The sequence below is a fragment of the Triturus cristatus genome, chromosome 7, assembly GCF_964204655.1.
Source record: "Triturus cristatus chromosome 7, aTriCri1.1, whole genome shotgun sequence".
NCBI classification, from domain to species: Eukaryota; Metazoa; Chordata; class Amphibia; order Caudata; family Salamandridae; genus Triturus; species Triturus cristatus.
This window is the reverse complement of record NC_140590.1, coordinates 1,456,958,315-1,456,977,575: the sequence shown is the minus strand read 5'-3', so window position 1 is coordinate 1,456,977,575 and position 19,261 is coordinate 1,456,958,315. Positions and strand designations below refer to the sequence as shown.

At 41.1% G+C, this 19,261-nt stretch overlaps 1 protein-coding gene across 4 annotated transcripts in view; it reads right to left on the bottom strand.

Annotated features, from left to right (window-relative positions):
- Nucleotides 1–19,261, bottom strand: part of L3MBTL1 (L3MBTL histone methyl-lysine binding protein 1) — a 501,211-nt gene that overhangs the window by 271,893 nt on the left and 210,057 nt on the right. For all 4 annotated transcript variants that reach the window (XM_085619211.1, XM_085619212.1, XM_085619213.1 and 1 more), the window contains 4 exons: nt 14,934–15,066; nt 12,245–12,368; nt 5,446–5,533; nt 3,145–3,236 (listed from right to left, as the gene is read on the bottom strand). In XM_085619211.1, the coding sequence (XP_085475337.1) occupies nt 3,145–3,236; nt 5,446–5,533; nt 12,245–12,368; nt 14,934–15,066 (437 nt within the window). The remainder of the gene's footprint in view (nt 1–3,144; nt 3,237–5,445; nt 5,534–12,244; nt 12,369–14,933; nt 15,067–19,261) is intronic.

Genomic DNA, 19,261 nt, shown 5'->3' with positions numbered 1-19,261 from the left:
ATATATTTTATTTTTTGGGTTGTGTTTTGGGCAGTAAGGAGAATTTATTTTAAATGTATTCATTTTGTTTTTTATTTGTTAAATTATTTTGTATCATTACATTTTTTATTATATTTAGTTTCACTTATTTATAAAGAATATAGTTTTTATCTGAAATATGTTGTAATAATACTATGGGCCTCATTACGATGTTGGGCAACCGCCTGACCATAGGTCGGCAGTTCGGAATGCAGAATTTGAATGCGACCGCCCGCAGGGCATTTGGAAACATCGCTTCCACAAGGGCTGAAAAGGCCGACAGCACAAGCTACCATTGTAAAATGAATATTTTGTAACATTCTTGGCTGTTTGGCAGGCACCGGGTGCAGGGATGTTTATGGGCACACCATAAGTGCCTTTTAGGCCCCATAATGGAGGTCCGGGGAAAGGGCCCTGCTAGGGGCCCCCAAAGTCACTTTCCGACAGCCTTTTATTGTCTGAAAGGGAGACATGGAAAGGCTGTGGGAAACTGACATTGTAATCCCAAAGGCGGAGCCGAGGCTGGCTGCCCCATCATTCATGGGATTACAATTCTGTTCCTCTTCTGACAGGCACTGTGAGCCCATCAAAAGAAGAGTGGAATCCCCCCGCAGCTTTCCCTCCCACCACCATCATTGTAATATGGCGGTCGGAGAGAAACCCTCGATGTCTGGCGGAGAGCCTCCAACAGCCTATCGGATGGCTTTCCACCTGACATCAAAATCCGCCACCGTGTTGTTAGGTATATATATATTTTTGAAAACAATAGGAGGAATTAGCACGGCATATTTAAACACTTTCAATGATTTTGGAATGGGAATAGTAAATCTAACCTCTTCAAAGTACAAAACTTTCCCTAATGCTGTTTAGTTATGAAAGAGAATAGTAAACTTAACCCCTCCAAAGTCCAACACTATCCCTATTGTTGCTTATGTTTTAGTAGGAATAAAACATCTAACCCTTCAAAATTTCAACACTTTCCCTAATTTTGCTTACCTGTGAGTAGAAAGAGCAAATCTAACCTCTCAAAAGTCCAACACTTTCCTTACCGTTGCTTAGATTGAAGTAGAAATGGTAAATCTAACACTTGAAAAGTCCAACACTTTCCTTGAATTTGCTTATGTTGGAGTAGGAATAGTAAACTTTCCCCACTGCTGTTTAGCTTGAATTGGGAATAATGAATTTAGCCCCTCCGAAATACAAAGCTTTCCCTGATTTTGTTTACGTTGGAGTTGGAATAGTAAATGTGAGATGTCTAAAGTCCAACACTTTCCCTACTGTTGCTAAGATTGGAGTGGAAATAGTAAATATGACTCATCCAAAGTCTAACACTTTCCCTGCTTTTACTTAGGTTGGAGTGGGTATAATAAATCTAACCTCTCCAAAGTCCTAAACTTTCCTACTTTTGCTTGATTGGAAATTAGAATAGTGAATCTGACTTCTTTGAAGTCCAACACTTTTGCTAATGTTTTTTTTTCCCAAATAATTTTATTGGGTTTTCAAGAAAAAAAAACAAGAACACAGATGAAAATAAAGAAAATCACAAATTGGCATGAGTTGAAGTACATCTACAAATGTGATTATAAATGATAATAACAATTATAATAGAAAGGAATACAAAAGAAGAAGGAATTGCAAAGAGGTTACAAATTAAGTGGCAGTTGGAATTGCGGTTAGGTTAAAGTAACGTTCTTCGTTTTCGTAATTTTTATGTAGACCGACCTTAAGGTCACACGGTAGGCATATCATTGAAGACATAAAAGTTTGTATAAGATGTACCATAAGGATATCATGTTAGAACATCCATCACCATAATATAGTAATCATAGTCACATATCCTATTTACAATCTTAATGTCAAAACAGCAGGTAACAAGTAACCCTCACATATCCTCCCACATTGTGTCCATCGGTATAATAATAAAGACATAATGAGGCTAGCGTGAAGCTTGTCATATGTGAAACAGCTCATATATAGAGAGACAGGCGAGAAGGTTCACGTTCGTGATAGAGACCCAAAGGGAGAAGGCCTTATTTCAGGTAATTGTGCAATGATTGTCATCAAGAGGTTCCATAAAATGTATGTATTAGTTTCATGTGAAGTCATTTGGTTCTAGGACGATCATGCTTAAAGGAAAAGGCATCAAGGGACTTCCATAGCTTCCTATGTGAAGGACGCCAGGGCGAAGAGTGTAGATAGATATTATCCGCCCCTCTTAGAAAGGACAACCATTCTTGCCATTTTCTGAAGGAGACTTCTTTGGAGTTCTTCCAGTTATTGAGTACTATTTTGCAGGCAAGTGTAAGCTTTAGGTCAAACAGATAGCTCTCATTCTCAGACGACAGAGTTGGGTCTAGGAATCCTAGAAGGATGTAGGAGAATTCCCTGGGGGGGGATCGATATTGAATGTTTTGTTTATACACTTGTATATATTATCCCAGTATGTTTGTAAGATGGGGCAATGGAAAAGCATGTGGGCTAAATCATCAACATGTGCTTTGCAGTTCCAGCATGTAGGACTCTGACTGAGGTTAAGCTTAAAGATCCTGTCAGGGGTCCAATATGTTCTGTTTATTAGCCTGAGTTTCATTTGGGATAATACGGGAGAGTTTTATGTATCTTATGCCAGTCAAAGGGAATATTTCTAGTGTCAGATTCAGATTCCCATTTTACCTCATTACTCAAGTGTGATTTATGTGGTTTTGGGATCAGTAGTTTGTAGATTTTAGACACAATGTGTCCTGATTTTAGTAGCTGGAATATCATTGGAAGGATCGACAGATTGGTGGGTAGTATTGAGTGTGACGTAAGCTGTGCCTTTAGTTTCAGAATTTTTTTTAAATCTAAGGGTTCCAGGCCATACCGTGATTATAGTTCGGAAAAGGGAGAGGGGAGTTTTCCTGTAAAGAGGTCTTTGACTAGGTTTATGTTATTCTGGGAAAATTGGTCAAAAAATGTTGTTATTTTTGATTGTTGGTTTTTTGGAAAGTAAATTGAGGACAATGAAGGAAAGACAATGGCAGACTGGAGCATGTGACTTAATGATATTTTACAATATATTTATTTTGTAGTCAGTGGATTATAATATCTATACAGAAATAAAAAAAGGCACAACAAATCACTCACCTCCCTGAAAAGGTTTTCTGGAGCAGCGACGGCTTTCTGCCCTGCTAGATAGGTACTCCAGGACCATCGCTCTCCTTTCTCCTCTCCTGACCCTGTGTGGAAGACAAAACATTAGTTATTCGAATTCTTATTTTTTTCCTGATACCTAAGTGTGCAGACTTCTCTTGTGACATGGATTAGATCAGGAAACATGAGGTTTAGATTCTGAAACGAGGAACAGGAAAACACAAAGATTTGATCCTGTGGCTAAGCTTAAGAAATGGAGATTATACTGCTCACATCCCCACTTCACCAAGTTGTAGCTTGCTGGTGAAATCAATTTATCATCCAGAATCAAAGTCTTCTTATCTACCAATTCACTGGAAGCCCGAAGAGCAACGGATCCTAACATGCAGTGAGTGGACACCTGGGAGTTTGATACAACTACTTAGGTAATCTGCAACTGCTAAAACAAATTATAAATTTAACAGATTAATAAAGCCTACATGTAAGAAGCTAAATGTAAAATTGGACATTGAAGGAATTTGAAATTGGAAGCACTCTATAAGTGTGAAGGGATTGGAGACTGGAGACTAAAATTAAGTTGGTATTTTCAGTTTGATTTGTGGAAGCAGTGCACGTACATAAAACAGAATATAGTGTGAATGATCGGTGGGCTCTATTTCTCCATGAAATTAATCCTCATTTGTGTATTTGTTTGATAAATGTTTAGTTCTGTATTCGTGCATTGTGTTGATGTTTTGTGGTTCAAATCATTGCTTAGGCCGTGGACACCGACTTCCTGTAATGACTCAGTTGCAGTCCCCGGTTTCCGATTGTATACATTGGGGTTCTCCAGATTCCAAAAATAGTTCAGTGAAGATTCACAAAAGTCAAAAGGTTAAAAACCAATGCAGTTGAGCACAAAAACAGAAAGTTGTGTGTCAGGTTATATAGAAAACCTATATTGTCCTACCAAAATATTGTATTGAAAGTATCTACTATGGCAATATAGTCAAGTTAAATGTATATAGGTAGGTATAGATTTATAAATCTATCTACCTTCAACATCTATCTATCTATCTATCTATCTATCTATCTATCTATCTATCTATCTATCTATCTATCTATCTATCTATCTATCTATCTATCTATCTATCTATCTATATTTCCCTATATATAGATAGAGATTTATAGTTACATTTTCAATACTGCAGTAAAATGTACATTTAAAATAAGGGCGGGTCCGTCCTTTTCAATTATAATCTCCTGGAGTGGGTAAGAGCCTAAGCGGGTTAGCACGTTTTATTTTGTTTAGTATTTGGGCATGTGAGTTAAAGGGTCCTGGGAAATCCTCTATGGGACCCCAAAGGTAAGAGGTGGGGCACCATTGCGTGCCCCCTATATTGCTCGTGCTGTCATGCATGAGGCACACCCCGCATCCTGGTCGCATGGAGCAGGCAGGGAGGAGGAAGGTGCTGGCTACCATGCCAGCATTGAGAGTACTGGCAGGCGGGGAGCTGACTCTGATGAATTGTAGTGGTTCTTAAAGTTTCAAATGTTATGTTTTAACTGACATTTTCACCTAACTATAACGTCACGTTAACCTTTGTTTTTTTCAGTATATATATATATGTATATTATCATACTAACCTACATATACAATATTGCTGTAATTGATATTCAGGGTGATATTAAAAACTTGATATTCCTATAGAATACCAAACAGAGGACCTTAGTCAGCGTTTGTCAGACAGGACACTCCGTTGTGCGCATTGCGGATAACAATCAAGCGTATTATAGCCTATGGCATTTGTAATATGGATCCGTCACATTTTTACAGAGTTTCCTGTGCTCCTGACTCTATCTAAAGCCCACTCTTAAGGAATATAAATAAAATAACTGATTGCTGAAAATGTTCCCAAAATGCACATGAAACCTAAAACAACACTCATGAAAGTTGTACGGTGAACGTTGATCAACACTCAAGCTACATGAGAGTGCTTACTAAAGGTACTGGTAATATGTGAGGGTCTTACTTCAGTTAAATGCTGAAGGACTACTAGTCCGATGTGACACTCTGAGAAATCCGACAAGTAGTACTGCCACACTGGAATGGTGCACTCCTTATTGAGCCACAGGCAAAACATTATGTTTGCACACAGCACTCTCTCCTCTCACCAGCAAAAGAGATGTATTTAGGCCTACCTGTAGCAACACTGCGGTCAATGTGCACCCTATCGCACTGGTGGATGCATGAGGCAGCTGTTTTACTTCACTTTTGTAAATGTTTGCCCTTTTTGGTACAACCTATTTTCTCACCGTGTTGGTTCATGCTCCACTCTTCACTCTCCGTGTTGCTAACAGTTGCATCACCACCTGTGTTCTTTCTGTCTTCTTGCTTGTCCTCCTGTAGAACGCAAAAAACAAAGTTTTCATACCAATTAACAAACAAGCAACACATATATGGGTATTTTAGATAACAGCAGAGGTATATTTCCCAAAAATGGCTGCAATATTGACCTGGTGGTCGTTAGTGGCTTTTTCTCTGGGCTGTTTAGCTTGCATTAGACTTGGGACCTGATTACGATTTTGGCTGGGGGAATACTCCGTCACAAACCTAATGGATATTCCGTCTACCATCTTACACATTCCATAGGGTATTATGGATTTATATTACGGCAGATGGGATATCCGTCACCGTTGTGACAGAGTAACCTGTCCGCCAAGATTGTAATCAGGCCCTTAATGTGGGATCGTGGCTTGAAACAATTGAGCAGTCAATGAGAAATATTATTGTGTACAAAAGGTGAGACAAACGCTTAGAGCACAAAGCCTTAATCCTGTCCGAAAGAGGTCTTTCAAATCATTTTAGCGGCATTTGTATAGTTCACTGTAACTAATTCGCACATCACTTTAGTATAATCGGAGGATTCACCTTTGAAGTAACTTTTTTTTTACCCTATCCCTGCCGACTCATGAAGATTTAACTTTTGCAATTACATGGTGTTCTAGAATATACATTTGCTATATTTTAATTAAAATGCTCAACGGGTTGACTAACACTTTGATGCAAGTTAACAGAAAAATACACAATTACGAAGAAACAGAAAAAAAAATGATCCTTTTACATCTTATCTTAAATCTTATTCTTTTGAAGGAAAGCCCAACATGAAAAGCCTGTCAGAAATTGACATCATAATCCCCACGACATAAACGCAGTACATAGGGGATTATGAGTGACCTCCGACTGGCCCATCGGAAGCCAGTCTGTCCGTCCAGCCGGTTTCAAATATGCCAGACTTTATCATAAAAAGGTTGTTGGATTCGAAAGCTACGGTGCGAGTCGGAAAGCCTCCGACCTGTGGGCGGAGGTTTTCCAACTCACATCGTAATAGGCCCCTAAATACTGTTCTTAATGTCCATTCCTCATGTAACATTCAGTAATCTGTCTTTTTCAGTAAATTAAATACTTTTACAATCTCATTTTAATAGGCTGGAATTGTTTATTAATTCTCTCAATATGTGCAGCTTCATTTCCTTGCATGACTTCCAACACTGAGACCCACATGGACATGGCGAAATCAGCTTCTTCCAAAGGCATTCCATTCTAGCTACTTGATGTTTTTAGAATTTGAGTGAAACGTGGGTACAGACTGGCTCATATTAATCGTGTGCAGAGTTGGCACATGCAATGCACAGAGACAGCTGTAACAGAGAGTTAGGTCCAGTAACACGTGCCAAGGGAGGGTCAAAAAAATCTGTTGGCCAGTAGCCACTACATCAGCTTCTGTTTCGTTTGACCACACAGTGTAATGAGGGCCTATCCTATTCATGTGGATATTCTAAAATTTTGGTAGGGAAGTAGCACTCATGGACCTATGTTGGATGCTCCAGGCCACAGAATAATTTCATAATGTGTTTCCCAGGGTCATGTTTATCGTGTTTGTCTCTTGTTCTGTTTGTCAAGGTTATTGTGAAAGGCAAATCTGAGGCCTGACAGGCACACAAAAGGGTAGCCACAAATGAGACCCTCTCACACATCAGTTTTAGTCTGGACTGGGCCGAAAGCATCTTACATCCATTTATTAATGCCATTGATTGAAACCGGCCACAAGGTGTGTGCTGCATGATGCCATCTCCATTAAAGAGACGGGTGGCTCACTACATCCCTCCCCACTTTGGATTGTTCTTATACCTTGAACAATTTTCTTCCTGGAGTTCGGGGACCATGCATAATCGCACAGTCCCTGGCTTGATGTTGGGTCGATTATCAGGTTGTAACGGTGCTGTAGGCCTGAGGTTTCCTTGACCCCTGAGTGAGGTGGTTGAGTGAAGTTGCTGACTCTCAAACTGCTGTCTTGTTGCCTCGCTTGAATCTTTTGGGTCCCGGTTTAAGTCACCAAGCGAGTTGATGATAAGCACTCCAGTCGTATTCCCTTCCTTTTCCCCGGAAAGTCTTTTACTCCACCTCCAGAATACACATGGGATCCATATGAGACATCCATTGTAAGCAGGATCTTTTGAAACTAGGAAATATTTTGAGTCACTAACTCTGCCCCTCTCTGGGCTGTTACCACCGTACCTTTTACTGCTACTACAGACCGGAAGACTTGCCTGAGAACCATAGTTTTTTTACAAAGCTGTGCTTTTGTCTTATCAATTCACTGGTGTCCTTGTTGAGCAAGAGCCACCACAATACTTTGTAGTGTTCTGGGTACCACTAATTGGTGGCCGTGGAGGATTCATCCATCTTCGGTGGCGCTTAGCTCATCTCAGGCTCACTAGAGTTGTTCTCTCTCGACAGGCTGTCCAACATCTTCTACTGATTACCAAATGTCTTCCAGGTGTGTTGGCATAATGTCTTTGTTGCTTTTTGTACATTTTTTCCTGGGTAATCTATTTAATCCGATGGCTTGAGGCAGGCGGTGCAGATGGCCATATTCACTTATTATTTTGTGACATCTGACTGTTGCACGGAAGAACTCCCTGCCAGCCTCCAATACCCCAGCAAAAAGTCAGAAGGGTTATCGACGTTAGGATGGTATTTCACTTATAAATCATACTGTTGTAATTGCATCACCTTCTTCTCAATTCTCTGCAGCCTGCCTTGAAATACTAGTGGCTTGTGGTCTGTGATGACTTTGAAGTTCCCACCATAGAAGTAGAGATAAAAAAGGGGAACACCCCCACTGAATTGCCAATACTTCTCTTTCGATCTAGGCTTAGTGAGTTTCTACATTGGTCAACGTGCTATTTGCAAATGCATTGGTGCCCACTGGCCTCTTCGCATTCTTTTACTAGAACTGTTCTCAGCCCTACTGGGCAGGCATCGACATTTAGTTTTGTCTTATTCATTCGGTTGAAGTAGGAATGGTAATGTCATGGAGAAGAGTGTCTATGATTTTCTGGAAAGCTTGCTAATGGGTATTTTCCCATTCCCAACTTGAGTGTGCCTTTGGGAGGGTAGCCAGGTTTGGGATAATGCCAAGGAAGTGAATGCTTAATTGGCTGAGGTAGGGGGTGGAGCATTCATGTTATAATGCAACTTATTTTGATCTATTTTCACACAGTCTTTTGTGAAGGAGTAACCAAAGAATTCAATTTGGTTTGTGAAGAATTTACACTTCCTCAAGTGTAGCAGCATGAGTCCACAGGCTGAGAGGCGACGCAGTGTGGTTCTCAAATACCGAAGGTGATCTTCAGTGGTTTTGGAGTAAATTAAGATATTGTTACTTATGTTTATTTCACCCTCATCATGTACAACGAATATCTACAACAAGGTCATTACACAGAATAAAACAATTACAAATTCATTACTAAAATACACAACATTCTGTAGTGATATGTGCAATGATGCAATGTAAAGTAAAGATAATTTAAGAATAACAAGAGTATTTGTTGTAAATGTACGATATAGGGTCTCAACCCAGTAGAACATAACAAAAAACCCTCTATTTTAGGGTCTGCCATGTTAGTAGGGAATAGTGGGGGCCACCTTAAACGACTAGTCTAGTCGTATTGGTAAAACCCCTCACACTCATATGTATGATCTTTGTGAGTAATGGTGGTTACCCCCTGTTTACATTGTGGATCATGAATGAACTGTGAGAGTTTGGGACCATGCAGAAGCAAACACCTTCAAGTGTGAATCTGGACCATTGCAATGGAAGTTCAGATGTCAAAATGAGATAGTGTTATACATCATATTTCCATGTACTGTGCTCCACAGCATTGCTGCCAGGCAACATGTCACCATGCCTGAGAAGAGGGAGGGCATGGTAGATGATAATGACGATTAATAGAACTAAGTATGGCATCTCAGGCAAAGCCAGGAGGATAATGCCAATGCCATTAGGAGCAACATCATCATGGGTTACTTTTGAAATGACACTCACTAACTGCACGTTTACAATAAACAGAACTTTTGACAAGATTCTACATGATCAAATCTCTTTAATTATGAACCAACTTCAACACACAAAATTACTTGAAACAAATGGGTGAATGATCAAAAACAACTAATTTGTTATTCACAATTTCTTCCCCAGCTCCAGATAGTTGTACAACACTTGTTAATCTTCTCTTGGATATTGGAGTAGACACCTGTGAGGACTCAATGGGGGATGAGGTGGATGGAATGGACGCAAAGTGTGACATTTGGGACAATGTTAAGTCCTGAAACTCCAGGAGTTTCGCCATGGTGTCCATTGCTTTATCGAGTTAGGTCTGTCCCTCAGCATTCTGCATGATAATGGTCAGGAAAGGTGCATTTAACCAGATGAAAAACAGGTGCAAGGCCAGCCCGGTGCTTGTGTTGTTACTCCAACTGATGTGCTGACTGAGTCTTCTGCTTCGGAAAGTACACTTTCTAGCTCAGAAAATCCATGCTTGCAGGAGGGTAGATGCTGCCTCTGTAGTCAATGTATAGCTGGCAACTAAGGACTTGCTCGCCTGCCTCCATGGCACTCACCTTGTATTCCAAATATTCGAACTTTTGAATGTTTGAGTCATTGCGAGAGGATCCCGCTGTTACCTCTTCGACTTGAGGGGATTTGGACTCCATTCATCCATTTGACATTCAAATATCTCCATGTTGTCACCTTCTACATCTTCAAACCCAAGGGTGAAGATGTCATCAGGTGACTGTTGGGAATGAACCTGCTCAATCACCTCCATCGCTTCGACTCGAGTATGCATAGATGGGCATGTTGCTTTGGCACCAGTAGTCATGGCTGCAAATGCTGGAGTGGGGTCTCCTGGAAATGTTAGAGCAGTATCTGCAACAGATGCCAATGATGTATGCACTGCAGGTGTAGATAAAGTGGTGGTGTATGTTTTGAAGCACTGTTTTCTGCAGGTGAAGATGAAGTCTTAGCTGCTTAAACTATATCCAACTGAAGTATACGAAAAGGTGATGGATGGAATGCTTGAATTAATCTCAGCCAGTGGTAATTCCTCAGGCCAGCATCCCGGTCCATCATTATTTTGTACACCATACATCAGTTTGGACCCAGCCACGGCTGGTCTGGGATATGAAACTGGCCGTGACAAACAGCTCGGCAGGCCACCGGGGGGTTGGGTGCTAGTTGAAAGCACCACTCCCATCTCACCACTGCAGATTTTGTTACAGTTGTCTGGCCCCGGTAACAAAAACGGCCTACCAGGGGTCCAAAGTGGCCCCCACCCAAACGCCTGGTGCCCGCTACTGCCAGTCCGACCCTGGACCCAGCCATATGCAAATCAGTCTGAACCCTACTCCAATGGGAACAGTCCTGCTTGAACTGCTAGGCTGCTGGGCTGACAAGGGTGCAGGTGGCTTGGAAGTCCTGACACTTAAATATATTTTGCCAGCAATGATACAAGTCTTTGATCCAGTGAATCTAGTAGTGCTACATGCATCTATTGCACCAGAGGGGGGTAACACATCTCTGGACCTTGAAGCAGTGTTGCTGCAGAATCATACATTAGTCTGTGAGGAAGTGTCCTGCAAGTGGAGATGAATACAATTGTATCACAGATGCCCATGGGTTTCATTCAGTTTAACTTTTATTTAAATCACGCAGAACTACAGGAAGATTACAGCTTCTACGCACCTACCTTATAAAATAATACAATAAGCATAAAAAGTTAGAGTTAAAAAAGTTCAAAAGTAAACAGATCCAAACAAAACAGAATATTACAGACTGTGGCCAGAAATGCCTGACGGGCATTCACGGTGTCTACCATAATGAGAAGATGCTGCACTACATTCTATTGTTCTGCCATACACTGACTTGATGATGGCGCTCTTGTCCCAATATATCATATTCTTCCCAAGAGATGGGCATATGAATGCAAGCGTCTGATTGTGTAGGTCCACTCTAGTTGCACGTTTTACCTCAAGAACTGTCCTCAACATTGTACATATGCATCCTGCCAGCTACAATAGTCTTTTTAACCGCACACGCCTAACAAGGGCACATTTGGATTACTATCATGTACTTTTGCAGCCAAAGAGATTTGGTGAGTTTGTGGTTAATTATTGATTGCAGCCCCTCTGTAGGTTAGGTTGTGCTCTCTCAGAAACATCAATTTATCCATTTTTAACCTGGTTTTCCAGTAATAGATCCAATCCCCATTTTACCAGTTACTTTTCTGACTCCCAACACTACCAAGTGTGAACAGCAAAACTCCATAGAAACATAATTTCCCTAAACTGCATCAAACAGATGGTGAAGCCATTCTTCCATGATCTCATGACATATGCACATGGTAAATAAATGCCTTGAGGTCCCAACTCCTCAATCTACATCATAACTCCTGAATCAACATTCTGTACCTAACTAGCAGATCAAGCACACTTCCTGCATTGGGTAAAACCCACTCAAAGTTCCTATGAATGAGACAGCAATGTAATCAGAAATTATTTGGAAAATTATAGAAATGAGACTGGAATTAGCTGAGAAATAACTAGGTAACAGTATATCAGTATCTAACTCTGTCAACTAGGCAGATTCAAAACCCATGAAGTAGAAGAGTTCCATTTCCAACAGTATGGTAGTGCCTCTGACATGCAGCACAGTTTCCTTTTGTTCTTCTCCTTACCTACCTACTCACATAGACCAACCTCAAAGCTTACCATATTTTCTGACTCAGATTCTTCTTCTGATGGACTTTGGTATTCCTTACGCTTACGTTTCTTAACTGGTTTCAGGACAGCACTCCTAATGGCATCACCAGCAGCCTTCTCCATCATTACAGACCTGCAGCAAAGTCACCATTAATGTGGTCAGTAAGGCACGAGCAACCAAGAAGTACAATTAACATTTTAAAGATCCATAACCCTTCACTTCACATCTACTCCTTCCCATGGTCTTAAATATGAGGGAATGTAGGGCCTTTTGTGCTTCCACAAATTACACCAGAATCTTCATTGCTTTTCCTGCAGTTTCCTAGAGGTCACTCTGTTTCCTGCTTCCACATCCACTTCTCTCTCTTTCTCTGTTACTTCAATTCACTGACTGGGTAGACTGCAAAAATACTGGGTTTAATGACCATACATAAGAATGCTTGTAGAGCGTACACACAAAAAGAACATCACTGTACCAGAAACGGAGTACACAAAAACATACAAAGGCAACAGTGAAGATGTTAGTGGGTGGCAGTTCTTGGAATTGAATGCTTAGCCCAGGATGTGGGTCTAATATTACATGGACATCAATGCACACTGTAAGTTGATCAGAGACTGCAAACATTGGATCTAGAAGATATGAATTATGGAGTTTCAGGTCCAACAGGTCAAGCAAGAGAATGAATACTGGTCCAGGAAAATGAGGGACTGACAACACCTTCTGAGTTTTTCAAGTTTTGATGTTTTGCAAAAGAGGTGAGAAGTGGGTTATAAGAGCAGAAAACAGAAGTAAAGAAAAAGTGACAGAGGCCGCTAGACCAGGTTTATTCTCCCATACGTTCTGAATGGTCCCACATGCAGATTTTGTTCTTCGAGGACAAACATTAACAGACGGACTAAGGGTGCATCTTTGCTAGAAGGGTGAGTTAAGCATATATTAAAGATGGGACTAAGAACGTGCTTTTTTACTCATAGCTCTCTCTACATCTCGTTGTCCGTTTGTACTGCATTCCTGGAAAAATGTGTACAAGATAAGGAGAATCTGAGACTTGCCTGTGCTGCGACCTGAACCCAGGCCTGCATGGCTCCACAGCAGAAGCCTACCTAGTCAGCCCTGTCCCTGTCTTTTCCACAGTTGTACCCATTCTCCAGGGAGGTGAGAGGACAAACAGTGAATACACAAAAACAACACTACATCTACTGCAAGCTTCTCCCTTCCTTCAGATGGCTGAGAGTCGAAACATTTAGCAGCCGTCACCCTGTTTTTCTATTCCCACTGTTCATTGAAGACAGCTGTTCACTGGTGAAGTTGCAACATTGAAATGCATTCATATGAAGCAGCCATGTTGAAACAACGTATTTAACACAAATAGTTGAAAATTCTCTGTATGCAGCATGAGGTACTCAAATGATATCGGTAGAGTAACAGTCTTTAACTTGATCTGTGAGCACTTAATAGGGGATTTCATGTAAAGATCGTGGGGCAATCAGCAGCATACATTGCTGTGGGGTTTCATGTACAGACGTGTAGCAAGAAGGTGTACACAAATGTTTTTGGCAGTATGGTAAATTTTACCTTTAATTATGGTTCTTCTAAAAATGGTGGCAACACCATTTTTCAGACTGAATACTGAAATTATCATCGATATGAGGAAGTGAATAGTCCAAATTTGTAGTTAAAATTCATGTAGTGAACGTTTTGACCTAAACAACATCTTTTTAAAATGTCCCAACAACTACATACTATTGAGAAAATAAAAGTCTCAATGTCCTTCAAACCATTATGCTCCATTGTTGCATAACTGCTTGGGAAACACATCAGATTCCTCGTTCATAATTGCTCTTAACCATTCCTCTCTCTGATTTCTATTCTCTTTGTTGACATTTCCCCTTGATATTACCATGGAGGGATTGCTTTGGAAGAGCATGTGCAGGAGCTTCAAAAAGAAAGGAACTACTCATTCGTGAAAAGCAAAATACCTGCCCTAATTATGCATCACAGGAGTTCTGTTGGGACAAGTGGGAAGACAAATCTTTTGGAAGAGGAAGCCGCACCCACAATTTGTGGCATATTCATTATAGGCAACCTCTCCCCACCATGGTAGGCCAGTGCCACATAAGAATGTGTTTTCAGGCATCTATCCTTTTTAGTGAAGAAATTGGTTATTCACTTCAGAGCTCATCCTTGCGACAACCTTCTATCATAAGCCTTATACAAAAATATGAACTGAAGGTGGCAGAAAACAGGGAATAACACATGAACGAGAATGAGGCACACAAATAAAGATAAAGAAAGATATGTCTGGATTGAAGAATTTACCAAAAGGAAGACGACACAGAAAGACAGAATTTAAGTGATTAAAAAACTAGACAATTTGACACCCATTACTGGCCTGCAGTCAAATATCATTTAAACATTGGACTCACTGTTACTAACAGACTTGATTTGTACATAGCATAAATATTGGTAGAAACACCAGAAAAGAGAAAGATTATAATGTAACACAGAAAGAAAGTGGGATAAAAACAGAGAATGACCTATAGAACTGCTGGAGGTACAGAAATAGACTGATAGCTAGAACTTGAATGTCAACGGGAAAGAGACAGAAACTTTGAGAAGTCTCAGTCAATGGTCATTCAATGGAGTATTGCCCTCCATAGTCATTCAATGTCTCTGTCTCCATTGAGGATATATTACCTTTCTTTGAACCCCTGGTGACAACAGTTACTGCAGAATCCCCTGTCATCCTGGGGACTGCTGTTCATGTGCCGGTGGCCACAGGTCCTGCAGTAACTTGCTGCGCCAAGATCTAGTGGCGGCTCAGAAGCACCTAAGTCAGGAAAAAAGTACACTTGCATGAACTTCTTTTTAGACCAATTTGATTGTTTTAAGCATAACAAAATATTTAGCATTTCCATGCATAATTTTCAGTTGACTGTGAAGTGCATATGTATCATACAACATAACATCAGGAAGTAAGCATACAGTCTAGCCATCAATTTCAGTATGCAACAATTTAACAAGTGCGGTCAGGTGCCCTTTTGCTAACAGCACTATTTAACCAACATTGTACAATGGTCTTCCTACAGCCTTTAATGGGACAGCGTCTATATCTAGTATAGCGTAGGGTATGCATTTGGTTGTCATTCGCCCCGGTTCTTGTGTTGAGCTGTGTGCTCAGTGTGTGTGTGTCTCGTTTGTCATCCTGTGGAGCATGCTTGCCATAGCCTCGTTACTTAATGGGCCTTTTCCGTCTTTCCTGCAACAGCAAATTAGTGACGCCTCTGCTGCTCTTTAGGGCATTTTGCAATAGAACTTTTTGGCAGTAACAAAGCCAGATCAAGGAATCTGTTATTTGCTTTGCTCAGTTTGAGGTGGTGGAACAGACCCAGCAAGCCCTGAGCTAACATTTGGAGGCCTGAACTACCTAAGGGTTCTGACAGCAAATCACTGATTTTATTAACACACTTATAAATCCTGGGGCATTCCCACACTGTTGGGAAGAATCCCACATCTATGTGAGTGCACTTTTATTTAGTGCGTGTATCTTGTTGGGCCTTCTCGATATAAATTAGGGCCTATGCATGTAATCAAGTTGGATTCAACATTTCTGAAAACTTTGTGAGTATATTCTAAAACTTTCCACCATTTCACATCTTCTAATTCCTTGCCTGGGCATAGGTCCCAGATGTATTTTAAATCGGTCATGCTGGAACAGGTGTTTGACCCGAGTGGCAAGGCGGGTGGTTGGGCGGGCGAGGGGGGGCATAGGGTTCAAAATAAAAAATAATAATACTTTTTTTTAAACTTACCTTCAGCCGGCCGCATTGCGCTCCTCTTCTCTTCTTCCTCAGCCACAGGCTCCCAGAATGCCATGAGGCCGATCCTGAAGCTTCTCTCACATGAGAGCAGCTTCAGGATTCGCCTGAGCCCCCTCAACAGACTGGAAGTATGTGCCTGTTCTCTCCAACCTTAGCAATGCAGCCGGGGTTGGAGAGAGCTTCACTGCCCATGATGGTTTGGCCAGCCTGAGACGGCCAGCCAAACCGTCATGCACAGTGAATGGAGTGAACTACCACTTCCCTCAGTGCTGTCACCCCCAGGCCCTGCCACCAAGACTCGACAGGAGAGGAGAAATAAAACAAGCGTCGTTTTATTTTTCATTCCTGCTATTTTTTTGGGGGCGGAGGCGCGCCTCTGCCACAGTGGAGGAGCCGCCTGCCGCTTTCTGGTTCATGTCATGGAGTGTAGGCCCTGCAGAACCAGGTCACTTGTTAAGTCAAGTCAGGTCAATCTTTATTTGGTGTTAAAAAAAACTGATTAGAGTACAACATTTCATTTTAACAGACTGCGCCAAGAGAGTACCTAATCATAAATCTATTAAACAATAAAAAAATCGAACATTCATCAATAAAGAATAAAAAAAATTAGATCATAAAATTACTCGTGACTAAACACTGACATTTGACCAATAAAATCCCAAAAGCGATTTTGTGCGTTCTTAACTCACATCATTACCCTACATTACTTGCCCATCCTACTCAGTCATTTGGCTGTAGCTGAAATTAATCTATACATCATATTAGAGGCGTGTTCAGACTGCAGAAGTTGCAAATAATATAATGCAGATCCATAGAGTCTGATGTTAAGTGACTTGAGTAGCTGAATTAAAAATAATTTCCTTGGTACTTCATAAAGTTTACAAAAGAAGTTCAGAGTGGACTGCCTCTTTGACTAAGACCTGCAGCATAGCGCCTGGATACCCCAGAGGTGATAAGTAGCGCTTTACAAATACTACCTGATTGCACAGACTCTGGATCACAGGGACATGGCGCGAGATCTGAATCGCCAAATGCATCACTAGGGTGAGAAACCCAAAAATGGGCAGCAGTAAAACAGAACCTAATTAAATAATACAGATGGTGTTGATGTGACACAAATTTCAGACAGGGCTTCATATGGTTTGTGATTAATGAAAGCTGGTGATCCAAAACCCTTCTTTTACTGCACTCATGGACTTCTATTCTTCTTGTGAGCAAAGGAAGGAATTCAGATTTTACACAATTTTAAGTTGAAGAGTTAATATTGTGGGGGTAAATAAAAAGATCAAAGAGCTCTTTCAGACAATGTTGATCCCGTACATATCTCAGCCATGGGAAGTTATGAGCTTTGTCAGGCCCCATACAATAAATAATCATGGCTTGAATAAGTTATATAACTGGTTTATTCCAAATAGAAAGCCTTAACATAATAGGTGCTAGTTTTATCCGATCCTCAATATACATTAATCCCAACTCAACATGACAGGCACAGATGGGAACATCAGTTGAAACAGAAAGCAACCTTCTTAGGAAGGTATTTTCACTGACCTGTATTTGTGCTGTATTAGCGAATCGCCAGATACTCGCACCATATGTAGCCACAGATATACATTTAGCCTTATACACATCATCACCCACTGAATCCAGGTGATTGCTGCAGTTTTGCAGCAAACTTAAAGACTGATGCAATGGACCTATCAAATTGGGTCTTCCTAATTATCGCTAGATGCCCCAGGTGCCTTTGCTATCAAAGGGTACCCTCAGGTACGTAAAAGTCAGCACACAAAGAAGTCTAGTCTTATTAATGTGTTGGGACATTAGATTTCTAGGTGGCCGACCCCAGACCATAGTATAGAATTTAGAATTATTAATAGACAGTCCCAATTGATTCATAAACATGGTAAATTTATCAAGCAATTTCTGTAGCCCCACCCTCGTTCTAGAGAGTATGACACAATCATGAGCATATAACAGGGGAGGAAATTGCCTCGCTTCCACCCTAAGGGAATCAGCCTCCACAAGCAAAAATGATGAAGTAAGATCATTAATGTAGAGGTAAAAATGAATGGGCGTCAGAACACATCCTTGTCTGATGCCCCGTCAAATCTTAATTGGAGGGGCACACTTGACTTTTGGACCATACCTAACGCAGGCTGTGACATCTGCATGTAATTCAATCAGCAGGTGCACATTTGGTGGATCCACACCCATTTCTAGCATCCTTTTCCACAGTTTGGCTCAATTGACCCAATAAAAAGCAGAACTGAGGTCGATGAGTGCTAGATGTATACATCCCCTATTCACCTTTGTCTATTTGCTAATTAGGAGGCAGAGATTCATACATTGAGCTACAGTCCCAAGGCTTTGCCTAAACCCATGATGCACCTCAGAAAGTATACCCTTCTCAGTGGCCTACAGTCAGAGCCGGACTGGCCATAGCAGGCACCAGGTGTTTCCCCGGTGGGCCACCAGAGTGGGGGTTGGTTTTGTACCACTGAGGGGCCGTTTTTGTTATCAGGGCTGGTTTTGCAGTATCAGCCACCTGTAACAAAAGAGACAGTGGTGAGACGGAAGTGGTGCTTTCCACTACCACCCCTTCCCCCCATTCCCCCCATTCCACTCCCCTTGGAGTAGAATCGATGAGGAAGATTGGGCGGTAACAGCAAGGATCAGTATGTTGACTATTACTGGAGCTCAAAGATCTCTTTAATCAGATCGATAGGGAACCAATCTGGACCCAGATCTTTATTTCTTGGGCTCCATTGAATTGCCAAGGTTACCTCCTTTAAAGGGATTTCCCGGAATTCTCTTTTTTTCCATATTAGATCATTCAAAACATTACTGACCTCTGTATCTGTCAGCATACAATTGTCACACACCTTAAATAACTATGCCACCCATACTTGTGGCGGTATGGTTGTATCCATGCTTAAGTTGTGTGTCTCTTAAACAAAAAGGTGCATTGACAATCTTCTAGCAGTGGGTACATCATTCTTATCTCTAGCTTCTCATAATTGGTCCCAAACTTCCTGTCTAATAGCATGCTTTCTCTCTTTTATCTCCTTCTTGTAGCTTGATCTGCATACTCCAACCTTCTCCATCTTTCTAGGTGAAATTTTTAATGCCTTAATTAGGCAACTATGTGCAGAGGAGCAGGCCCCATCAAAACATTTATGTTTCTTTGGATTCATGAGGGATGGTGAA